Genomic DNA, 23579 nt, shown 5'->3' on the forward strand with positions numbered 1-23579 from the left:
TATTAGCATGAAGCACAGGGTTTCACCAGTACACGTGTACTTTGAAGGGTTTATTGCTACTGCAATACTTGAATACTACAAGCACTGTTACATGTGTACTGTCCATATTCATTCCTAATATACACATTGCTGTTACAGTAGTATTTATAACTATCCTGTGTGTAGTATTACTAGTCACACTGGGCAGGGAGTTAGTTTTTATACTTATAATAATACTTCATCAAATGATCACTTCAGCAAAATATTACACTTATTCTACATTATGACAGTTCAATTTACACGATGATACTTCATAGATTGTTGTTCATTCATGTGACATAACACTTTTTCTCACACATTTCTTTTCTATGGACCAACTGTACCCGCTGTATCGAGTGTACCAGCTGGACCAAGTGTACCGAGTGTACCAGCTGGACCGAGTGTACTAGCTGGACCAAGTGTACAATCTAGACCAAGTGTACCGAGTGTACCAGCTGGACTAAGTGTACCAACTGGACCAAGTGTACCGAGTGTACCAGCTGGACCGAGTGTACCAGCTGGACCGAGTGTACCAGCTGGACCAAGTGTACCGAGTGTACCAGCTGGACTAAGTGTACCAGCTGGACCAAGTGCACCAGCTGGACCGAGTGTACCAGCTGGACCGAGTGTACCAGCTGGACCGAGTGTACCAGCTGAACCGAGTGTACCGAGTACCAGCTGGACCAAGTGTACCGAGTGTACCAGCTGGACCGAGTGTACCAGCTGAACCGAGTGTACCGAGTACCAGCTGGACCAAGTGTACCGAGTGTACCAGCTGGACCGAGTGTACTAGCCGGACCAAGTGTACAATATAGACCAAGTGTACCGAGTGTACCAGCTGGACTAAGTGTACCAACTGGACCAAGTGTACCGAGTGTACCAGCTGTACCGAGTGTACCAGCTGTACCGAGTGTACCAGCTGGACCGAGTGTATCAGCTGGACCAAGTGTACCGAGTGTACCAGCTGAACCGAGTGTACTAGCTGGACCAGGTGTACCAGCTGGACCAAGTGTACCGAGTGTACCAGCTGAACTGAGTGTACTAGCTGGACCAGGTGTACCAGCTGGACCAAGTGTACCGAGTGTACCAGCTGTACCAAGTGTACCAGCTAGACCAAGTGTACCAGCTGGACCAAGTGTACCGAGTGTACCATCTGTACCGAGTGTACCAGCTGGACCAAGTGTACCAGCTGGACTGAGTGTACCAGCTGGACCAAGTGTACCAGCTGAACCGAGTGTACCAGCTGGACCAAGTGTACCGAGTGTACCAGCTGTACCGAGTACCAGCTGGACCAAGTGTACCGAGTGTACCAGCTGGACCGAGTGTACTAGCTGGACCAAGTGTAACGGTCGTACCAGGTGGACTAAGTGTACCAGCTGGACCAAGTTCACCGAGTGTACCAGCTGGACCAAGTGTACCGAGTGTACTAGCTGGACCAAGTGTACCAGCTGTACCGAATGTACCGGCTGTATCGAGTGTATCAGTTGGACCAAGTGTACCGAGTGTACCAGCTGAACCGAGTGTACTAGCTGGACCAGGTGTACCAGCTGGACCAAGTGTACCGAGTGTACCAGCTGAACTGAGTGTACTAGCTGGACCAGGTGTACCAGCTGGACCAAGTGTACCGAGTGTACCAGCTGTACCAAGTGTACCAGCTAGACCAAGTGTACCAGCTGGACCAAGTGTACCGAGTGTACTAGCTGGACCAAGTGTACAATCTGGACCAAGTCTACCGAGTGTACCAGCAGGACTAAGTGTACCAGCTGGACCAAGTGTATCGAGTGTACTAGCTGGACTAAGTGTACTGAGTATACCAGCTGTACCGAGTGTACCGGCTGTATCGAGTGTATCAGCTGGACCAAGTTTACAGAGTGTACTAGCTGAACAGAGTGTACTAGCTGGACCGAGTGTACCAAATGTACCAGCTGTACCGAGTGTACCAGCTGGACCAAGTGTACCAGTAGTACCGAGAGGAAAAGGATTCTGACATTTTTCAGCTGTTTCTAAAAAACAATAGAGTGCAGTCAAACTTTAAATGATCTTTTACCTTGGATTGTCTTTGACTATAGATGATCTTTCACTATAGATGATCTTTGACCATAGAGTGTCTTTGCCTAAAGATGATCTTTGAGCATAGATGATCTTGGACTAAAGATGATCTTTGACAATAGATGATTTTCGACCATACCTGATATTCGACTCTAGATGACCTTTGCCTGTATATATGACCTTTGACTCAAGATGATCTTTGACCATAGAGGATTTTTGACTGTCGCCGATCTACGATTATAGATGATTTTTTACTGTAAAGTATCTATGACTAAAGATGATCTTTGATTATAGAAGATCTTTGACTGTAGCTGATCTTGGACTGAAGATGATCTTTAACCATAAATAATCTTTGACTGTAGCCGATCTACGATTATAGATGTTTTTTGATCATAAATAATCTGTGACGATAGCTGATCTTTGACCATAAATGATCTTTGACTATAGCTGATCCTTGACCATAGATGTTTATTTGGATGTGAGGAATACTTTGAGGACTATTCAAAAAGGCCAAATGGTAAGTGACAACGCGTGTGGAAGAAACAAGTGAGTTGGATCATTCTGATTTCAATGACATCCTTCATATATGTTAATTAGGCTTCATTCATAGAAATCCCATTTTGCTTTCATGTGATTTATGTTTAAACTTTAAATCTTATATTTCATGTTGGATTAAAATATTTCTGTACTGACTTTGTTGTCTTTGTCATCTCTCCTTAAAACAATCCGACTTAGTGGAATCATTTAAAAAAATATATTTAGTTTACATGATGAAAATAGATACATTTGTATTCATGTGTAAAAGTGCATATATTAATATTATATGAAAGTAAATATATTAATAATGTATGAAAGTAAATATTATTGTATGAAAGTAACTATATTATTATGTATTAAAGTAAATATTGAATGAAAGTAAAAGTTATTGTTTGAAAATAAACACTAGTATTGTATGGATGTAAATATTATATTATTAATGTATGAAAGTAAATACTATTATTACTGTATTAATATTGTATGAAAGGAAATATTAATGTATATAGCAAATATAGTATTAAAGTAAATACTATTATTACTGTATTAATATTGTATGAAATTAAATTAGATTACAAAGACAAGTTATTTGATGTTCAAACTCATAAACTTCTTTTTTTTTGCAAATAATTAACTTAAAATTTCATGACTGCAACATGTGCCAAAGTAGTTGGGAAAGGGCATGTTCACCACTGTGTTACATCACCTTTTCTTTTAACAACACTCAATAAACCTTTGGGAACTGAGGAAACTAATTGTTGAAGCTTTGAAAGTGGAATTCTTTCCCATTCTTGTTTTATGTGGAGCTTTAGTCGTTCAACAGTCCGGGGTCTCCGCTGTCGTATTTTCCGCTTCATAATGCCCCACACATATTCGATGGGGGACAGGTCTGGACTGCAGGCAGGCCAGGAAAGTACCCGCACTCTTTTACTACGAAGCCACGCTGTTGTAACACGTGGCTTGGCATTGTCTTGCTGAAATAAGCAGATAACGTTGCTTGGATGACAACATATGTTGCTCCAAAACCTGTATGGACCTTTCAGCATTAATGGTGGCTTCACAGTTGTGTAAGTTACCCATGCCTTGGGCACTAATACACCCCCATACCATCACAGATGCTGGCTTTTCAACTTTGCGCCTATAACAATCTGGATGGTTATGTTCTTCATTGTTCCGGAGGACACCACGTCCTCTGTTTCCAAATATAATATGAAATGTGGACTCGTCAGACCACAGAACACTTCTCCACTTTGCATCAGTCCATCTTAGATGAGCTTTGGCCCAGCCAAGCCGGCGGCGTTTCTGGGTGTTGTTGATAAATGGGTTTTGCTTTGCATAGTGGAGTTTTAACTTGCACTTACAGATGTAGCGACCAACTGTAGTTACTGACAGTGGTTTTATGAAGTGTTGCTGAGCCCCTGTGGTGATATCCTTTACACAATGATGTCAGTTCTTGATGCAGTACCGCCTGAGGGATCAAAGGTCCGAAATATCATCGGTTACGTGCAGTGATTTCTTCATGCAACCTTTTGATAATTTTACGGACCGCAGATGGTAAAATCCCTAAATTCCTTGCAATTGCACGTTGAGAAATGTTGTTCTAAAACTGTTTTCGACAATTTGTTGACAAAGTGGTGACCCTCGCCCCATCCTTGTTTGTGAATTACATAGCATTTCATGGAAGCTGCTTTAATAAGCAATCATGGCACCCACCTGTTCCCAATTAGCCTGCACACCTGTGGGATGTTCCATATAAGAGTTTGATGAGCATTCCTCAACTTTATCAGTATTTATTGCCACCTTTCCCAACTTCTTCGTCACGTGTTGCTGGCATCAAATTCTAATAGTAATGATTATTTGCAAAAAAAAAAAAAGTTTATCAGTTTGAACATCAAATATGTTGTCTTTGTAGCATATTCAACTGAATATGGGTTGAAAAGGATTTGCAAATCATTGTATTCCATTGGGGAGGAGACCCTGCCCCAAGTGGAGGAAATCAAGTACCTAGGAGTCTTGTTCACGGGTGGGGGAAGAGTGGATCGTGAGATCGACAGGCGGATCGGTGCGGCGTCTTCAGTAATGCGAACGTTGTATCGATCCGTTGTGGGGAAGAAGGAGCTGGGCCGGAAGGCAAAGCTCTCAATTTACCGATCGATTTACGTTCCCATCCTCACCTATGGTCATGAGCTTTGGGTCATGACCGAAAGGATAAGATCACGGGTACAAGCGGCCCAAATGAGTTTCCTACGCCGGGTGGCGGCGCTCTCCCTTAGAGATAGGGTGAGAAGCTCTGCCATCCGGGAGGAACTCAAAGTAAAGCCGCTGCTCCTCCACATCGAGAGGAGCCAGATGAGGTGGTTCGGGCATCTGGTCAGGATGCCACCCGAACGCCTCCCTAGGGAGGTGTTTAGGGCACGTCCAGCCGGTAGGAGGCCACGGGGAAGACCCAGGACACGTTGGGAAGACTATGTCTCCCGGCTGGCCTGGGAACGCCTCGGGATCCCCCGGGAAGAGCTAGACCAGTGGTTCCCAAAGTGGGCGGTGGAAAGATCTGGGGGGGCGGTGAGGAAGAAGGGGGCGTTAGGGGGGCGGCAGTCCGAAGTCGAAGTCAGAAGTTCGAACATTTGTTTGACAATTTGTACACAACACGTGCAGCAGGACGAGTCAGTGGACGACGCATCAGGGTCCGGTTACCACACGCCGCTCTGGCCCAGTCAGATCCGACAGCATAGACTCCATCCCATTAATATTAAGTGTGAGACAATGAAGGTTACTGGTGGAATGTTTACTTACCATTCTATGTTGCTGAAACAGTTAAAACTGCTAAAAAATAAATTGATTTACTAAATTGGGTTTTATTTGTGAAATACACATTTGTGTTTAACCTTTCTCTTTTCAAATTGCAGCATACCAAATATCAAGAAAGAGGTGTTTGTTTCCATATGTGTCTGTGGGGGAGGGTGGGGGGTGAGGGGGGGGGCGCTAGGAATTCACTGGGGAGCCAAGGGGGCGCCAGCCTGCAAAAGTTTGGGAACCATTGAGCTAGACGAAGTGGCTGGTGAGAGGGAAGTCTGGGCTTCCCTGCTTAGGCTGCTGCCCCCGCGACCCGACCTCGGATGAGCGGAAGATGATGGATGGATGGATGTATTCCGTTTATATTTACATCTAACACAATTTCCCAACTCAAATATATATATATATATATATATATATATATATATATATATATATATGTATGTGTATATATATAATTGTATATGCATATATATGTATATGTGTACATATTGGCAACACTAAATTGGCCCTAGTGTGTGAATGTGAGTGTGAATGTTGTCTGTCTATCTGTGTTGGCCCTGCGATGAGGTGGCGACTTGTCCAGGGTGTACCCTGCCTTCCGCCCGATTGTAGCTGAGATAGGCGCCAGCGCCCCCCGCAACCCCGAAAGGGAATAAGCGGTAGAAAATGGATGGATGGATGGATATCTATAAGTGTGTATATTTGTATATATGTACTGTATGTATACAGTATATATATATTTGTATATATATCATGAAGTGAATTATATTTACATAGTGCTTTTCTCTATTGATTCTAAGGGCTTTACATAGTGAAAGCCATTATCTACATCTTCAAGATATATTTACACCAGTGTGGGTGGCACTGGGAGCAGGTGGGTCAGGTATCTTGCCCAAAGACACAACGGCAGTGACTAGAAAATGGGATGCGGGGATCAAACCTGGAACCCTCAAGTTGCTGGCACCGCTGCTCTACCAACCGAGCTGCGACGCCCCAATGTGTGTGTGTGTGTGTGTGTGTGTGTGTGTGTGTGTGTATATATATATATATAAATATATATATATACACACACACACTCACCATGTTGATGTTTGCCTTCGCCACATCACTTCGAAGGGGAGGGGGGGAGTGGCGCAAGTGCGTGTGCGCGCGCACCCCCCAGTGAAGATGGAGGACGACGGTGTGATGTCAGCATTTGACCGCAGCATCACCACTTAGCCACCATTAGCTTCCATTAGCTTCCATTAGCCAGCGGTGGCAGCTGCTAGCGGCTAACACATGCTAACAGCTGCCCAAACAAGCTAAGGGCAGCTAGCACGAAGAAACAGGAGCTAACAGCAGCTAGCAGAAGCTAACAGCAGCTAAAAGGTGAGTCAATCTTTTCTTTCATTCTCCAATTGCTTCCGTGGGATGATTGGGGGGAAAAAAATGGTTGCTGTCTTCAGGGCAAAAAAAAAAAAAAAAGGTTTTGTTGTTGTGTGAGAATATATGATGGAAGGTTGTTTTAATATGTTTGATGAATGAAAATATACAACTAACGTTATCAGAAACAATATTCATATTTTATGTATGACATAACATCTGTAAAAATATCAAATATTAAAATAATCATCTATTATTCTTATTATTATTAACTAACAAATTCAAGATTATTTTTTATTAATATCTGTAACATGATTATTATTATCTCCAATATTTGTATCTGTTGTATCCATCCATTTTCTTCCGCTTATCCGAGGTCGGGTCGCGGGGGCAGCAGCCTAAGCAGGGAAGCCCAGACTTTCCTCTCCCCAGCCACTTCGTCCAGCTCTTCCTGGGGGATCCCGAGGCGTTCCCAGGCCAGTCTTCCCAAAGTGTCCTGGGTCCTCCCCATGGCCTCCTACCGGTTGGACGTGCCCTAAACGCCTCCCTATCTGTTGTATAATTATTATTATTTTCTTTAGTATAGGGCTTCACGGTGTCAGAGGGGTTAGTGCGTCTGCATCACAATACGAAGGTACTGCAGTCCTGGGTTCAATCCCGGGGTCGGGATCTTTCTGTGTTGGAGTTTGCATGTTCTCCCCGTGACGGCGTGGGTTGCCTCCGGGTACTCCGGCTTCCTCCCACTTCCAAAAACATGCACCTGGGGATAGGTTGATTGGCAACACTAAATTGGCCCTAGTGTGTGAAAGTGAGTGTGAATGTTGTCTGTCTATCTGTGTTGGCCCTGCGATGAGGTGGCGACTTGTCCAGGGTGTACCCCGCCTTCCCCCCGAATGCAGCTGAGATAGGCTCCCGCGACCCCAAACGGGACCAGCGTTAGAAAATGCATGGATGGATGGATAGATTACCATTTGTAATATAATAATTATCATTACTATCTGCAATGTTATTGTTATCGCCAACATGATTAGTCCGAGCTAACGCTGCTATATTGACATGTTGAGCTGCCGCATCGCCTCTGACTTGGTGAAAGTTAATTGTAGACGATAAATCATGCATGTAGAAGGTTGCGGACATAAACCCACAAGTTAGACCCGGCGATGGCGAGAAAGACACGAAAAGAGGCTCATTTTATGATGAATTGTTGATGTAAAGGGGAAGAGCAGACATTGTACTTTTATTACGTTTGTATATCTTGACTAGCACTTGGTAATACTGCTACATGATGCTTTGTGTTTGACTAAAGCTGCATCTCTTTATCACACAGCTTCTAAAACGTGTAGCTCATCCTCCTTATATTCAGGCTCAAAACTAGAAGTTCCTGGATCATCATTTGTCCCAAAGTAGTCTTTGTTGTCTCTCATCAAGTCTGCCATGATTAGTAGTGTTGTTGTTGTTGAAGGAAGGTCGATGGATACTTGATAGTTAATACAGAGTATTATTATGGTATTTTTATCTTCTCGATGGATGTTTGATCATACTTGCCAACCCTCCCGATTTTCCTGGGAGACTCCCGAATTTCAGTGCCCCTCCTGAAAATCTCCCTGGGTAACCATTCTCCCGAAATTCTCCCTATTTCCACCTGGACAACAATATTGGGGGAGTGACTTGATAGCACTCCCTTTGGAGTCCTCTACAACCTGTTTTCATGTCCGCTTTTCCTTCATACAAACAGCGTACCGGCCCAGTCACATAATATATGCGGCTTTTAGACACACGTAAGCGAATGCAAGGCATACTTGGTCAACAGCCATACAGGTCACACTGAGGGTGGCCGTATAAACAACTTTAACACTGTTACAAATATGCGCCACACTGTGAACCCACACCTAACAAGAATTTCACATTTCGGGAGAACATCCACACCGTAACAAGATAAACACAACAGAAAAAACACCCGGTCACCCTTGCAGCACTAACTCTTCCAGGACACTACAATATACACCCCCGCTACCACCAAAGCCCGCCTACCTCAAACCCCCCCTCCTCCTCAAGCCCCAATAAATGTTTGATGAAAATCATAATCAGAAGTACTTTATTTAAAAAAAAAAATCTGTCTAAGCCTGGGCCCCTGGAGAGGAGGTCCAGACTGAGGCCAAGGAAGAAAAAAAACCTCACAGCCATCCATCCATCCATCCATCCATCATCTTCCGCTTATCCGAGGTCTGGTCGCGGGGGCAGCAGCCTAAGCAGGGAAGCCCAGACTTCCCTATCTCCAGCCACTTCGTCTCGCTCTTCCCAGGGGATCCCGAGGCGTTCCCAGGCCAGCCGGGAGACATAGTCTTTCCAACGTGTCCTGGGTCTTCCCCGTGGCCTCCTACCAGCTGGACGTGCCATAAACACCTCCCTAGGGAGGCGTTCGGGTGGCATCCTGACCAGATGCCCGAACCACTTCATCTGGCTCCTCTCGATGTGGAGGAGCAGCGGCTTTACGTTGAGCTCCTCCCGGATGGCAGAGCTTCTCACCCTATCTCTAAGGGAGAGCCCCGCCACCCGGCGGAGGAAACTCATTTCGGCCGCTTGTACCCGTGATCTTATCCTTTCGGTCATGACCCAAAGCTCATGACCATAGGTGAGGATGGGAACGTAGATCGACCGGTAAATTGAGAGCTTTGCCTTCCGGCTCAGCTCCTTCTTCACCACAACGGATCGGTACAACGTCCACATTACTGAAGACGCCGCACCGATCCGCCTGTCGATCTCACGATCCACTCTTCCCCCACTCGTGAACAAGACTCCTAGGTATTTGAACTCCTCCACTTGGGGCAGGGTCTCCTCCCCAACCCGGAGATGGCACTCCACCCTTTTCCGGGAGAGAACCATGGACTCGGACTTGGAGGTGCTGATTCTCATTCCGGTCGCTTCACACTCGGCTGCGAACCGATCCAGTGAGAGCTGAAGATCCCGGCCAGATGAAGCCATCAGGACTACATCATCTGCAAAAAGCAGAGACCTAATCCCGTGGCCACCAAACCGGAACCCCTCAACGCCTTGGCTGCGCCTAGAAATTCTGTCCATAAAAGTTATGAACAGAATCGGTTACAAAGGACAGCCTTGGCGGAGTCCAACCCTCACTGGAAACGTGTCCGACTTACTGCCAGCAACGCGGACCAAGCTCTGGCACTGATCATACAGGGAGCGGACTGCCACAATAAGACATTCCGATACCCCATACTCTCTGAGCACTCCCCACAGGACTTCCCGAGGGACACGGTCGAATGCCTTCTCCAAGTCCACAAAGCACATCTAGACTGGTTGGGCAAACTCCCATGCACCCTCAAGAACCCTGCCGAGAGTATAGAGCTGGCCCACAGTTCCACGACCAGGACGAAAACCACACTGTTCCTCCTGAATCCGAGGTTCGACTATCCGGCGAAGCCTCCTCTCCAGTACACCTGAATAAACCTTAGCGGGAAGGCTGAGGAGTGTGATCCCACGATAGTTGGAACACACCCTCCGGTCCCCCTTCTTAAAGAGAGGGACCACCACCCCGGTCTGCCAATCCAGAGGTACCGCCCCCGATGTCCACGCGATGCTGCAGAGTCTTGTCAACCAAGACAGCCCCACAGCATCCAGAGCCTTAAGGAACTCCGGGCGGATCTCATCCACCCCCGGGGCCTTGCCGCCGAGGAGCTTTTTAACTACCTCAGCGACCTCAGCCCCAGAAATAGGAGAGTCCACTACAGATTCCCCAGGCACCGCTTCCTCAAAGAAAGACGTGTTGGTGGGATTGAGGAGGTCTTCGAAGTATTCCCTCCACCGATCCACAACATCCGCAGTCGAAGTCAGCAGAACACCATCCGCACCATACACGGTGTTGATAGTGCACTGCTTCCCCTTCCTGAGGAGTCGTATGGTGGTCCAGAATCGCTTCGAAGCCGTCCGGAAGTCGTTTTCCATGGCTTCCCCGAACTCTTCCCATGTCCGAGTTTTTGCCTCTGCGACCGCTAAAGCTGCACACCGCTTGGCCCGTCGGTACCCGTCCACTGCCTCCGGAGTCCTATGAGCCAAAAGAACCCGATAGGACTCCTTCTTCAGCTTGACGGCATCCCTCACTGCTGGTGTCCACCAACGGGTTCTGGGATTACCGCCACGACAGGCACCAACAACCTTGCGGCCACAGCTCCAATCAGCCGCCTCGACAATAGAGGTTCGGAACATGGTCCACTCGGACTCAATGTCCCGCACCTCCCTCGTGACATGTTCAAAGTTCTCCCGGAGGTGTGAATTGAAACTCTCTCTGACAAGAGACTCTGCCAGACGTTCCCAGCAGACCCTCACAATGCGCTTGGGCCTGCCAAGTCTGTCCGGCATCCTCCCCCACCATCGCAGCCAACTCACCACCAGGTGGTGATCGGTAGAAAGCTCCGCCCCTCTCTTCACCCGAGCATCCAAAACATAAGGCCGCAAATCCGATGACACAACTACAAAGTCGATCATGGAACTGCGGCCTAGGGTGTCCTGGTGCCAAGTGCACATATGGACACCCTTATGTTTGAACATGGTGTTTGTTATCGACAAACTGTGACGAGCACAAAAGTCCAATAACAAAACACCACTCGGGTTTAGATCCGGGCGACCATTCTTCCCAATCACGCCTCTCCAGGTTTCACTGTCGTTGCCAACATGAGCGTTGAAGTCTCCCAGTAGGACAAGGGAATCACCCGGAGGAGCACTTTCCAGTACTCCCTCGAGTGTACCCAAAAAGGGTGGGTACTTTGAACTGCTGTTTGGTGCGTAAGCACAAACAACAGTCAGGACCCGTCCCCCCACCCGAAGGCGAAGGGAAGCTACCCTCTCGTCCACTGGGTTGAACTCAAACGTGCAGGCTTTGAGCCGGGGGGCAACGAGAATTGCCACCCCAGCCCGTCGCCTCTCACTGCCGGCAACGCCAGAGTGGAAGAGAGTCCAGTCCCTCTCGAGAGAACTGGTTCCAGAGCCCTTGCTGTGCGTCGAGGTGAGTCCGACTATATCCAGCCGGAACTTCTCTACCTCGCGCACTAGCTCAGGCTCCTTCCCCCCCAGTGAGGTGACGTTCCACGTCACCAAGAGCTAACTTCTGTAGCCGAGGATCGGACCGCCAATTGCCCTGCCTTCGGCTGCCGCCCAGCTCACAATGCACCCGACCTCTATGGCCCCTCCTATGAGTGGTGAGCCCATTGGAGGGATGACCCACGTTGCCTCTTCGGGCTGTGCCCGGCCGGGCCCCAACCTCATAGCCATTGCACACATAAATATGTGTGTACGAGGGAAACATCAAAGAACACAAAGGACATTAAAGACATGAAAAGAGCAGAGCTGTTGCGACCAGCTGCCACTCCAACAGTGCCATTTCTACATACAGCTACAGTAAAAAAAATATATATATATATATAATAATAATAATTTACTAATGATATATATTGGGCACACACTATTTCAAGATGCATATAGACAAACAACCAAACAAAAACATCCTTTCAACACCCATATACACCGTGGTGGCCTCTGCGGCCAGGGACAGGAGCAGACCCAACAAAGCAACCAAGAGAGCCGACTCCACCCTCGGCCGCCCACTGACTCTCGGCCAGTGTCCAGTCCGCATGGATAGAGCGAGGATGCGTGCAAGGAGAGGGAGGTGTCCGATTCCTGCTCATTCAGCCTGTCCGTCCCGACACTCAGCGCCAGCGCCGCAGCTCTGTCTCTTCATCCGCATCTCTTCCAGTCTCCCCAAACGGACTCTGGTGTGGCAGAGACCCAGCAGCTGGTCTCCATGGCCAAAAGGCTCCCGGGAGGCAGATCGGGGAGTTCACAAAAAAGCACAGCAGAAGTCACAAAAGTGGCACCCCTTGTGGCCCAGTCCCAAAGGGTCCCGGACCAAAAGGCAAAAAACACATGAAAACAAGATGGAAACAAAAGGATGACACAAGAGCAAAGAGCTCCTTCCACCAGAAGCCACTGGAAAAAGTAGGAAAAAATAGTTAATACAGAGTATTATTATGGTACTTTTATCTTCTCGATGGATGTTTGATAGTTAATACAGAGTATTATTATGGTACTTTTGTCTTCTTGATGGATGTTTGATAGTTAATACAGAGTATTATTATGGTACTTTTGTCTTCTTGATGGATGTTTGATAGTTAATACAGAGTGTTATTATGGTAATTTTATCTTCTCGAAGGATGTGTGATAGTTATTAAAGGGGAACATTATCACAATTTCAGAATGGTCCAAACCAATAAAAATCAGTTCCCAGTGGCTTGTTTTATTTTTTGAAGTTTTTCAAAATTTTACCCATCATGGAATATCCTGAAAAAAGGCTTTAAAGTGCCCGACTTTCGCTATCTGTAAATCCAGCCGTCCATTTTCCTGTGACGTCACTGCGTGACGCCAATACAAACAAACATGGCGGATAGAACAGAAAGATATAGCGACATTAGCTCGGATTCAGACTCAGATTTCAGCGGCCTAAGCGATTCAACAGATGACGCATGTATTGAAACGGATGGTTGGAGTGTGGAGGCAGATAGCGAAAACAAAATTAAAGAAGAAACTGAAGCTATTGAGCCATATCACGACGGAAAAAGGCAACGCGGACGAATTCGGCGATCGCCTTCTAACCAACGATTGCATCTTTTGACCACTGGAGCAACTTAAATCCGTTGATTGGTAAGTGTTTGTTTGGCATTAAAGGTGGGTGGAGGGAAAGGCTGGATGCAAATATAGCTACAAATGTACATACAGCTAGCCTAAATAGCATGTTAGCATCAACTAGCTGGCAGTCATGACGTGACCAACTATGTCTGATTAGCACATAAGTCAATAACATCAACAAAACTCACCTTTGGGATTTCTTTGACTTTATCGTTGGAAATGCATCTGCTTTTAGTGTCGTAGGATATCCACACATCTCTGTCGTAGCATTGCTATCGTCGGTAAAATGTGCAGAACAAACGAGGGACTCCCTTTTTAGACCAGTTGATCTGCCGTTTCTTTTCTTTTTCTTCTATGTCCCACTCTCCCTTGTGGAGGGGGTCCGGTCCGATCCGGTGGCCATGTACTGCTTGCCTGTGTATCGGCTGGGGACATCTCTGCGCTGCTGATCCGCCTCCGCTTGGGATGGTTTCCTGCTGGCTCCGCTGTGAACGGGACTCTCGCTGCTGTGTTGGATCCGCTTTGGACTGGACTCTCGCGACTGTGTTTGATCCATTATGGATTGAACTTTCACAGTATCATGTTAGACCCGCTCGACATCCATTGCTTTCCTCCTCTCCAAGGTTCTCATAGTCATCATTGTCACCGACGTCCCACTGGGTCATTATTGTCACCGATGTCCCACTGGGTGTGAGTTTTCCTTGCCCTTATGTGGGCCTACCGAGGATGTCGTAGTGGTTTGTGCAGCCCTTTGAGACACTAGTGATTTAGGGCTATATAAATAAACATTGATTGATTGATTGATTGACTTTCGCATCTTTTGACACTGGTGCAACTTGAATCCGTCGATTGGTATGTGTTTGTTTGGCATTAAATGTGGGTGGAGGGAAAGGCTGGATGTAAATATAGCTACAAATGAGGCATAACGATGCAATATGTACATACAGCTAGCCTAAATAGCACGTTAGCATCGATTAGCATTCTGTGCTAATCGATGCACACTCCACGTAAGTCAACTTGAATCCGTCCCTGATCGTGTTGTTACACCCTCCGACAACACACCGACGAGGCATGATGTCTCCAAGGTACGGAAGACAGTCGAAAAAACGGAAAATAACGGAGCTGATTTGACTTGTGTGTGTAATCTGTTTGAGAAAATCAATCAATCAATCAATCAATGTTTATTTATATAGCCCCAAATCACAAATGTCTCAAAGGACTGCACAAATCATTACGACTACAACATCCTCGGAAGAACCCACAAATGGCGGATTGCTTCCTGTTGTAACGTCACGGGTGAAAGGTCATCGCTCCGACGGCGAACAACTGAAAGGCGTTTAAATCGCCAAATTCACCCTTTTAGAGTTCGGAAATCGGTTAAAAAATCATATGGTCTTTTTTCTGCAACATCAAGGTATATATTGACGCTTACATAGGTCTGGTGATAATGTTCCCCTTTAAAGGCCTACTGAAACCCACTACTACCGACCACGCGGTCTGATAGTTTATATATCAATGATGAAATATTAACATTGCAAATACATGCCAATACGGCCGGTTTAGTTTACTAAATTGCAATTTTAAATTTCCCGCGAGGTATCCTGTTTAAAACGTCGCGGAATGATGACGCGTGCGCGTGACGTCACCGGTGGTAGCGGACATGTCCTCCCAGCACCGCTCACGGCTAAAAGTAGTCTGTTTTTATCGCATAATTACACAGTATTCTTGACATCTGTGTTGCTGAATCTTTTGCAATTTGTTCAATTAATAATGGAGACTACAAATAAGAAAGATGTTGGTGGAAAGCGGTGTATTGCAGCCGGCTGTAGCAACACAAACACAGCCGGTGTTTCTTTGTTTGTTGTGAAGCTTTAGTATGGAACAGAGGGGTGAAGCAAACATGGTTCTCTACCACAGTGGTCCCCAACCACCGGGCCGCGGCGTGGCCCGATTGGTACCGGGCCGCAGAATAATTTTTTTTTCATTTTAATAAAAAAAATAAATAAATAAATAAAATAAAATTATTTTTATTTTTTTTAATTAAATCAACATAAAAAACACAATATTCACTTACAATTAGTGCACCAACCACAAAAACCTCCCTTTTTCATGACAAAGAAGGGACAAATTATTAAGCGTTGACCGGTCCGCGGATACAAAAAGGTTGGGGACCACTGCTCTACCACATGTCAACCGGCAGGTTTCGGTGAGAAAATTGTGGTAATAAGTCGGCTCTTACCGTAAACATGAGCGGAGCTTGTGTCGTTCCTCCTGCAGCTTTCAAAGAGGCAGCTGCGACTTTCTTGGCTCCTCCATGGGTTCCCTCAGAGACACTGGCGGTCACCACACCCCTCTGACTTTCAGGTATGACTATATAATCTCACTAAAACATTAGTAACACAATAAGCAGATAAGGGATTTTCCAGAATGATCCTAGTAAATGTGTCTAATAACATCTGAATCGCTCCCATTGCCTTTGTCTTTTTTCTTAAATAAATAAATGATAAATGGGTTGTACTTGTATAGCGCTTTTCTACCTTCAAAGTACTCAAAGCGCTTTGACACTACTTTCACATTTACCAATTCACACACACTGATGGAGGGAGCTGCCATGCAAGGCGCTAACCAGCACCCATCAGGAGCATGGGTGAAGTGTCTTGCTCAGGACACAAAGGACGTGACGAGGTTGGTACTAGTTGGGGATTGAACCAGGGACCCACGGGTTGCGCACGGCCACTCTTCCACTGCGCCACGCCGTTCTTCTAGTCCTTCACTCTCACTATCCTCATCCACGAATCTTTCATCCTCACTCAAATTAATGGGGAAATTGTCGCTTTCTCGGTCCGAATCGCTCTAGCTGCTGGTGGCTATGATTGTAAACAATGTGAGGAGCTCTACAACCAGTGAGGTCACGTGCACATCGTCTGCTACTTCCGGTACAGGGAAGGCTTTTTTATTAGCGACCAAAAGTTGTGAACTTTATCGTCGATGTTCTCTACTAAATCCTTTCAGCAAAAATATGGCAGAATCGCGAAATGATCAAGTATGACACATCCGCGTTTAAATAAGAAAATCTCATTTCAGTAGGCCTTTAAAGAGTATTATTATGGTACTTTTATCTTCTTGATGGATGTTTGATAGTTAATACAGAGTATTATTATTGTACTTTTATCTTCTCAATGGATGTTTGATAGTTATTACAGGCGAAGGGAAGCAGCTGCTACCCTCTCGTTCACTGAGTTGAACTCCAAAGTGCAGGCTTTGAGCCGGGGGGGTAACAAGAATTTCTACCCCAGCCCGTCGCCTCTTACTGCGTGCAGCGCCACTGTGGAAGAGAGTCCAGCCCCTCTCGAGAGAACTGGTTCCAGAGCTTTTGCTGTGCGTCGAAGTTAGTCCGACTATATCCAGCTTTAACTTCTCCACCTCGCGCACTAGCTCAGGCGCCTTCTCCCCCAGCGAGGTGACATTCTCACAATGCGCCGGACTTCTATGGCCCCTCCCATTGGAGAGGTGACCCACGTTGCCTCTTCGAGCTGTGCCCGGGCTAGCATTCGCATCCCAACTCCGGGCCTGGCTCCAGCGGGGGGCCCCGGTGACCCGCGCCCAGGCCAGGGAAATCGGAGTCTTGGTTTTTGCATTTCCATATAAGTCTTTGAGCTGCTCTTTGTCTGATCCCTCACCTAGGACCTGTTTGTCTTGGGAGACCCTACCAGGGGGCATGGAAGCCCACGGACAACATAGGTTCTAGGATCATTGGGACACGCAAACTCCTCTTCCACGATAAGGTTGCAACTCAGAGAGGAGTAGGTTATAGTTTGATTGAGCATGCTGATTGAGTGTCCATTTTTTCATCCAGCCTATTTCTATTCATTTGTCCATCAGTAAAATATTTTTAAAGACTACTCCAATTGTTTAGCTGACTTGAATAATCAAAAAATAGTCCATCCATCCATCCATCATCTTCCGCTTATCCGAGGTCGGGTCGCGGGGGCAGCAGCCTAAGCAGGGAAGCCCAGACTTCCCTATCTCCAGCCACTTCGTCTAGCTCTTCCCGGGGGATCCCGAGGCGTTCCCAGGCCAGCCGGGAGACATAGTCTTCCCAACGTGTCCTGGGTCTTCCCCGTGGCCTCCTACCAGCTGGACGTGCCCTAAACACCTCCCTAGGGAGGCGTTCGGGTGGCATCCTGACCAGATGCCCGAACCACCTCATCTGGCTCCTCTCGATGTGGAGGAGCAGCGGCTTTACGTTGAGCTCCTCCCGGATGGCAGAGCTTCTCACCCTATCTCTAAGTGAGAGACCCGCCACCCGGCGGAGGAAACTCATTTCGGCCGCTTGTACCCGTGATCTTATCCTTTCAGTCATGACCCAAAGCTCATGACCATAGGTGAGGATGGGAACGTAGATCGACCGGTAAATTGAGAGCTTTGCCTTCCGGCTCAGCTCCTTCTTCACCACAACGGATCGATACAACGTCCGCATTACTGAAGACGCCGCACCGATCCGCCTGTCGATCTCACGATCCACTCTTCCCCCACTCGTGAACAAGACTCCTAGGTACTTGAACTCCTCCACTTGGGGCAGGGTCTCCTCCCCAACCCGGAGATGGCACTCCACCCTTTTCCGGGCGAGAACCATGGACTCGGACTTGGAGGTGCTGATTCTCATTCCGGTCGCTTCACACTCGGCTGCGAACCGATCCAGTGAATAGTCAATATTTCCAAACTTCCCGAGCTTAACTTCCCGTGGTAAATTTGCGGAAAGTTTCCACCCCCTTGCAACCCTATTTAATACAGAGTATTACTATGGTAGTTTTATATTCTCAATGGATGTTTGATAGTTAATACTGAATAGCATTGTGGTACTTTGATCCTCATTTTGATGGCTGTTTGTTTGTACGTTTCTCAATGGAAGCCACCAGAATAGATATGACAGTTTTCTGGAAGTTTCTTCGCTCAATTTATTGCGTGTGGTGTACTCTGCATCCAAACTTCCAGTGCATTATAACGTTTCTCCTCCTTGACTCACCGTTGACCCTTTGAATGAATAAACAATTAGGACACGCATCCCAAGAATTGCACCACTTATTTCACAATACTGAATTTTGACTCTTGTTCTGTGAAACGTTGACCTTCTTTCTACTGTTTGTGTAGGTCACTGATGCCGGTCATGGACCTGTGTAAAAAATGACTGGTCCAACCAAGGCCAGACAGCCATGAACCCCTAGGAGACAGAGCAGGGCAAGGTTCTTACGCTTGAGTCCGGTGCAGCACCTCGCCAGTACCACAACAGCAGATCTGGCACCAACCAAGAACGATCCAAGCGCTGTGAAACAACGACCCAAGGAGGCGCCGGCTGAAGAGCCAGTGGGTCTCAGCCCCACAGCCCCCAAGAGCACGACATGGAGACGCAACATGGAGCCAAGCAGCCCATTCCCCGGCCTGCTGTGACACGTTACCGCAGACAGGGCGACAGTGAGGCCCGCATCAGAGCCCAGCAGCAAAGGCACCGGCTGAGACAGCAGAGAGAGACGGAGAGAGCACAGCTGCTAGCACAACAAGACATGGCCCAGGAAGACGATGGAGAGAGGGATGATTCAGTGTTAGCCCGCTCTGCCAGCACTGAGAGCGGCTTTCATACCCATACTGACCGGGCGGAGGGCGATGATGGCCTGGTAATGGTGTCCATGGAGCCTGGGCTGGAGGACGACACCACCAACTATGGACTTCAGCTACGTCCGGAAGCTGAGGGCTACACTGAGAGAGCTGAATCCGAACAGCAATCAAACTACCCCCCTCTACCGTGCCATCAACAGTCTAACCCACAGAGACAGGACGAGTCCAAGGCTACATCCACCCCAGAACACCCCAACTACATCTGTACTCCGTCTGCCAGCATCTCTGGAGGACATGTGGACATTACAGACGTGGAGCGTTTAGATGCCGAAGCGGCAGAAGAAGCATACTCCGAACCTTACGACATTTACTCCCTTTCTGAGCACGTCTACGAGGAAATCTGTGACGCTACGTTGGTTTCTTCAGCTGCGGACGGAGCTGAGGACAGAGATTCTCTCCAGCAGAGAAGAGCTAACTTCCGTCTGTTGGACGGCCAGGCGTCATCTGGGGACTACCAGCAGCAGCAAGAGGCTGTGGGATCTCGTCTGCGACATTATGACGAACGGTCAGACGGAGAGTCTGACAGTCCAGAGAAAGAGGCGGAATTCGCCCCGTACCCTCGCGCTGACAGCTGTGAGCAGGAGGAAGACTTTGACAGCCTCGTGGCGCAGGTGAAAGACAGCCAAAGCTCGATGAGTCTTCAGTGTATTACTGAAGACTTCGTCCATGAAGACGGACACTGTGAACTACTCGGATCTGATGACCAAATTGATTCTGATAAAAGTGTCCAAGATGCCAAGCGTAGCAAAACGCAGACTTTTAGTCCATCAGAGGAGATGGCCGCAGTCCGAAATAGCCAAGAGAAGCGGGATGCTATATCTCTGGCCATCAAGGACATCAAGGAGGCCATAGAGGAGGTGAAGACCCGAGCAGTGAGGTCTCCTTACACTCCCGATGAACCAAAGGAGCCTATTTGGGTCATGAGGCAAGACCTCAGCCCCACTGCAGAGTGTGACCTGCAATCATCGCTTGGGGGGGATGTGAGTACAACTTTACTTGGTCCTTCTCTTCGCCCTCCTCAGAGCTCTTTGACCCTCTCACAACATCCATCCATCCATTTACTACAGCTTGTCCCAATTCAGAACAAAGAGTTTGTAAGTCAAGAGCACCTCAAAGTACAAGCACACTGAAAGTTCTGATTATCCGATTGACTTTGATCGGTTCTTAGTGAGTACAATTATACAATGTGACGGGCACCTTGCAGCCACTTCCACTCGCGTTGGTGTTGATGCTAAGAATAACGGACTTTTCATCACTCGCTGTAACTAAAGGTTACTATTTTACCAGTACCTTAGTGCTCAGAAGTATTTAAATACTCCCATTTTAAATCAAGAAAAGCCTAAATCTGACACACCGATACGTTCTTATTAAATGTTATGATTGACGGTATGGAAAGCAGCACTAAGGTCAAGTGGCAGCAACATGGATGGCGCATCAGCATCCATAGTTAGCAACAAATCAGTAGAGTGATTTGCCCTGAACTCTGACTAGAAGGCTTCACAAAGATAGTTACACGCTAAGTATTCATTTAGCTGCTAAGTCAGGTTGGGCTTATACCACCACGGGTAAAATGTACCCCCGTGCTATCTGCCACATTCGGGCAGATGGGGCTCGTAAACCTGGTTTGGCAGCCCATCTAGGAGAAGGAAATCTCCAATCTCAGAACCACCGCTGCCTTGCGGTCAACCCACTCGAGGGTAAGGCAAAGGGAGTAAACACCGACAGCAAATCAGGAGCCAGAGTCCTGAAGGCGTTTTGACGTCTGTGGCGTTGCTGGTGCCAAACTGTATCGACACCTGTCACTGCCTTGGATCCACCAAGCTGCCTGGACAACTGTTTGCCCTCCATACTTCCATGCCTTAGGCCATGTAGACCCACTGGAGAGGTCCACTAAAGAGACGGAAGGATGCCGACGACGATTCATTTAGTGCTGTGCAACAACTTTCCTAGGATTTTAGAGATAAATGAGAGGTGCAACATCGGCCGGTAGTTTACCATGAGGTAATTTCTTATTAGCAAAGGATGGATGAAGAACTGTTTTTTGGACAGGAAAGTGATAAGTTTATAATATTTGGTCCTAATATTACAAACAGCTCCTTGGTAAATAAGCTGTGCAAAAGTGTCTTTTTTACTAAACTACTTAACATGTTCACAATCCTACTCAAGTACTGTATATGGAAATTAATCTGCACACTCACACACACACTGCCTGACACACGCACACCCACATTGTCGGAGTGAGGGATGGAAAGGTTAACGCGGGTATACACGCTGAATAATTTATTGAGGATTTAATAACAGGATGACAGATAGTTGAGAAGATAAACATAATCATATATCACTTTATACTTTGAACAAAATGTGTTGTGTTGTCATGACGCACATGAGTTCACATTTTGGACACACGGACATAAAGCTAAAAGTCAACCTAGACAATCTAAAAAACAAAGAAAGACTGACATGTGATCCTGGAGGACATGATACCTGAGTGTCACCTGAGAGCAGACTCGCTGCGTCGTCCTGGTTCTGGCTTATAAAAGCTGGACTCTCCGCAGCGTGCGTAGCATTAGTGACAGTCATGGAGAACTTTTGGATTCATCAGGTGGAAAATCTTGAAGAAAGCCAAGCCAGAGAGACCGAGCAACATGACGAAGAAGAGGTTGGAGAGTTTGTTGATCCGTTAAAAAATTATTGCTTGCATTTTTGGCGTCAACTGCACCTTCATTACAGGTGGTCCAAAATGCTGCAAGTCTTGAAGAGTTTTTTAAATGCAAACCCGTTCTCTGCCGTCATTTGCCATCCATTCGTTTTTTACCACTTGTCCCTATCGGGGTCCTGCTACCTCATGGTAGGACCAACACAAATAGACATGTATTTACACACTAGTGTCGGCATATTGTAGTGTTGTCAATCAGACTATCCTAGTACCAAATGTATTTATTGAACAATTTATTTCACTTTAATGTAGTGTTGTCAATCAGACTATCCTAGTACCAAATGTCTTTATTTAACAATTTATTTCACTTTAATGTAGTGTTGTCCATTAGACTATCCTAGTACTAAATGTATTTATTGAACAATTTATTTCACTTTAATGTAGTGTTGTCAATTAGACTATCCTAGTACCAAATGTCTTTATTTAACAATTTATTTCACTTTAATGTAGTGTTGTCAATTAGACTATCTTAGTACTAAATATCTTTATTCAACAATTTATTTTAATTTAATGCAGTATTGTCAATCAGCCTATCCTAGTACCAAACATAAGTCTTTACGTAACATTTTATTTCACTTTAATGTAGTGTTGTCAACCAGTCTATCTTAGTACCAAATGAAAGTCTTTGTGTAACAATTTATTTCACTTTAATTCTTAGTTGTCAATCAGCCTATCCTAGTACCAAACATAAGTCTTTACGTAACATTTTATTTCACTTTAATGTAGTGTTGTCAACCAGTCTATCTTAGTACCAAATGAAAGTCTTTATGTAACAATTTAATTCACTTTAATGCAGTGTTGTCAATCAGACTATACTAGTAGCAAATATAAGTCTTTATGTAACAATTTATTTCATTTTAATGTAGTGTTGTCAATCAGACTATCCTAGTACCAACCATAAGTCTTTATTTCACAATTTAATTCACTTAATGTAGTTTTGTCAATTAGCCTATCATAGTACCAAACTTAAAGGCCTACTGAAATCAGATTTTCGTATTTAAACGGGGATAGCAGGTCCATTCTATGTGTCATACTTGATCATTTTGCGATATTGCCATATTTTTGCTGAAAGGATTTAGTAGAGAACATCAACGATAAAGTTTGTAACTTTTGGTCGCTAATAAAAAAAGCCTTGCCTTTACCGGAAGTATGTGCGCGTGACATCACCGGTGTGAGGGCTCCTCACATCCTCACATTGTTTATAATGTGAGCCACCAGCAGTAAGAGCAATTTGGACCGAGAAAGCGACAATTTCCCCATTAATTTGAGCGAGGATGAAAGATTCGTGGATGAGGATATTGATAGTGAAGGACTAGAAAAAAATAAAATAAAATAAAAAGCGACGGCTCCGGGCGGCAGCAGTGTGAGCGTTTCAGATGTAATTAGACACATTTACTAGGATAATTCTGGAAGATGCCTTATCTGCTTATTGTTTTAATAGTGTTTTAGTGAGATTGTAAAGACATACCTCGAGGTCGGATGGCTTCTCAGAGAGAAGACAAGGAGCCAAGCTCACAGCTGCCTTTTTTGACAGCTACTGCAGGAGGTCAATTATCCACTGATGTCTCCGGTAAGATATATATCACAATTTTCCCATCCAAAAACATGTTGGTTGACATGGAGAAACATGTTCGCTTGACCGCTCTGTGTTAAAGTTTCACAACAAACAAAAAAACACCAGCTGTGTCTCGGTGCTAAAGACAGCTGCAATACACCGCTTTCCATCAACAGCATTGTT

At 46.1% G+C, this 23579-nt stretch overlaps 2 protein-coding genes across 2 annotated transcripts in view; both read left to right on the plus strand.

Annotated features, from left to right (window-relative positions):
* Nucleotides 1-675: 675 nt before the first annotated feature.
* On the plus strand, nt 676-2759 carry LOC133550701 (uncharacterized; the record flags this gene model as incomplete). Its single annotated transcript, XM_061896700.1, has 1 exon — nt 676-2759. A coding segment is annotated over one exon (858 nt), but the record flags the coding sequence as incomplete, so codon positions are not given.
* A 3799-nt stretch (nt 2760-6558) lies between these two features.
* The window catches only part of apba1a (amyloid beta (A4) precursor protein-binding, family A, member 1a), a 44619-nt gene continuing 27598 nt past the window's right edge, over nt 6559-23579 (plus strand). Inside the window, exons 1-2 of the mRNA XM_061896712.1 lie at nt 6559-6765; nt 18604-20105. Of these exons, the coding sequence (XP_061752696.1) occupies nt 18852-20105 (1254 nt within the window). The 5' untranslated portion in view covers nt 6559-6765; nt 18604-18851. The remainder of the gene's footprint in view (nt 6766-18603; nt 20106-23579) is intronic.

The sequence above is a fragment of the Nerophis ophidion genome, linkage group LG01 (genome assembly GCF_033978795.1).
Source record: "Nerophis ophidion isolate RoL-2023_Sa linkage group LG01, RoL_Noph_v1.0, whole genome shotgun sequence".
Classification (NCBI taxonomy): domain Eukaryota; kingdom Metazoa; phylum Chordata; class Actinopteri; order Syngnathiformes; family Syngnathidae; genus Nerophis; species Nerophis ophidion.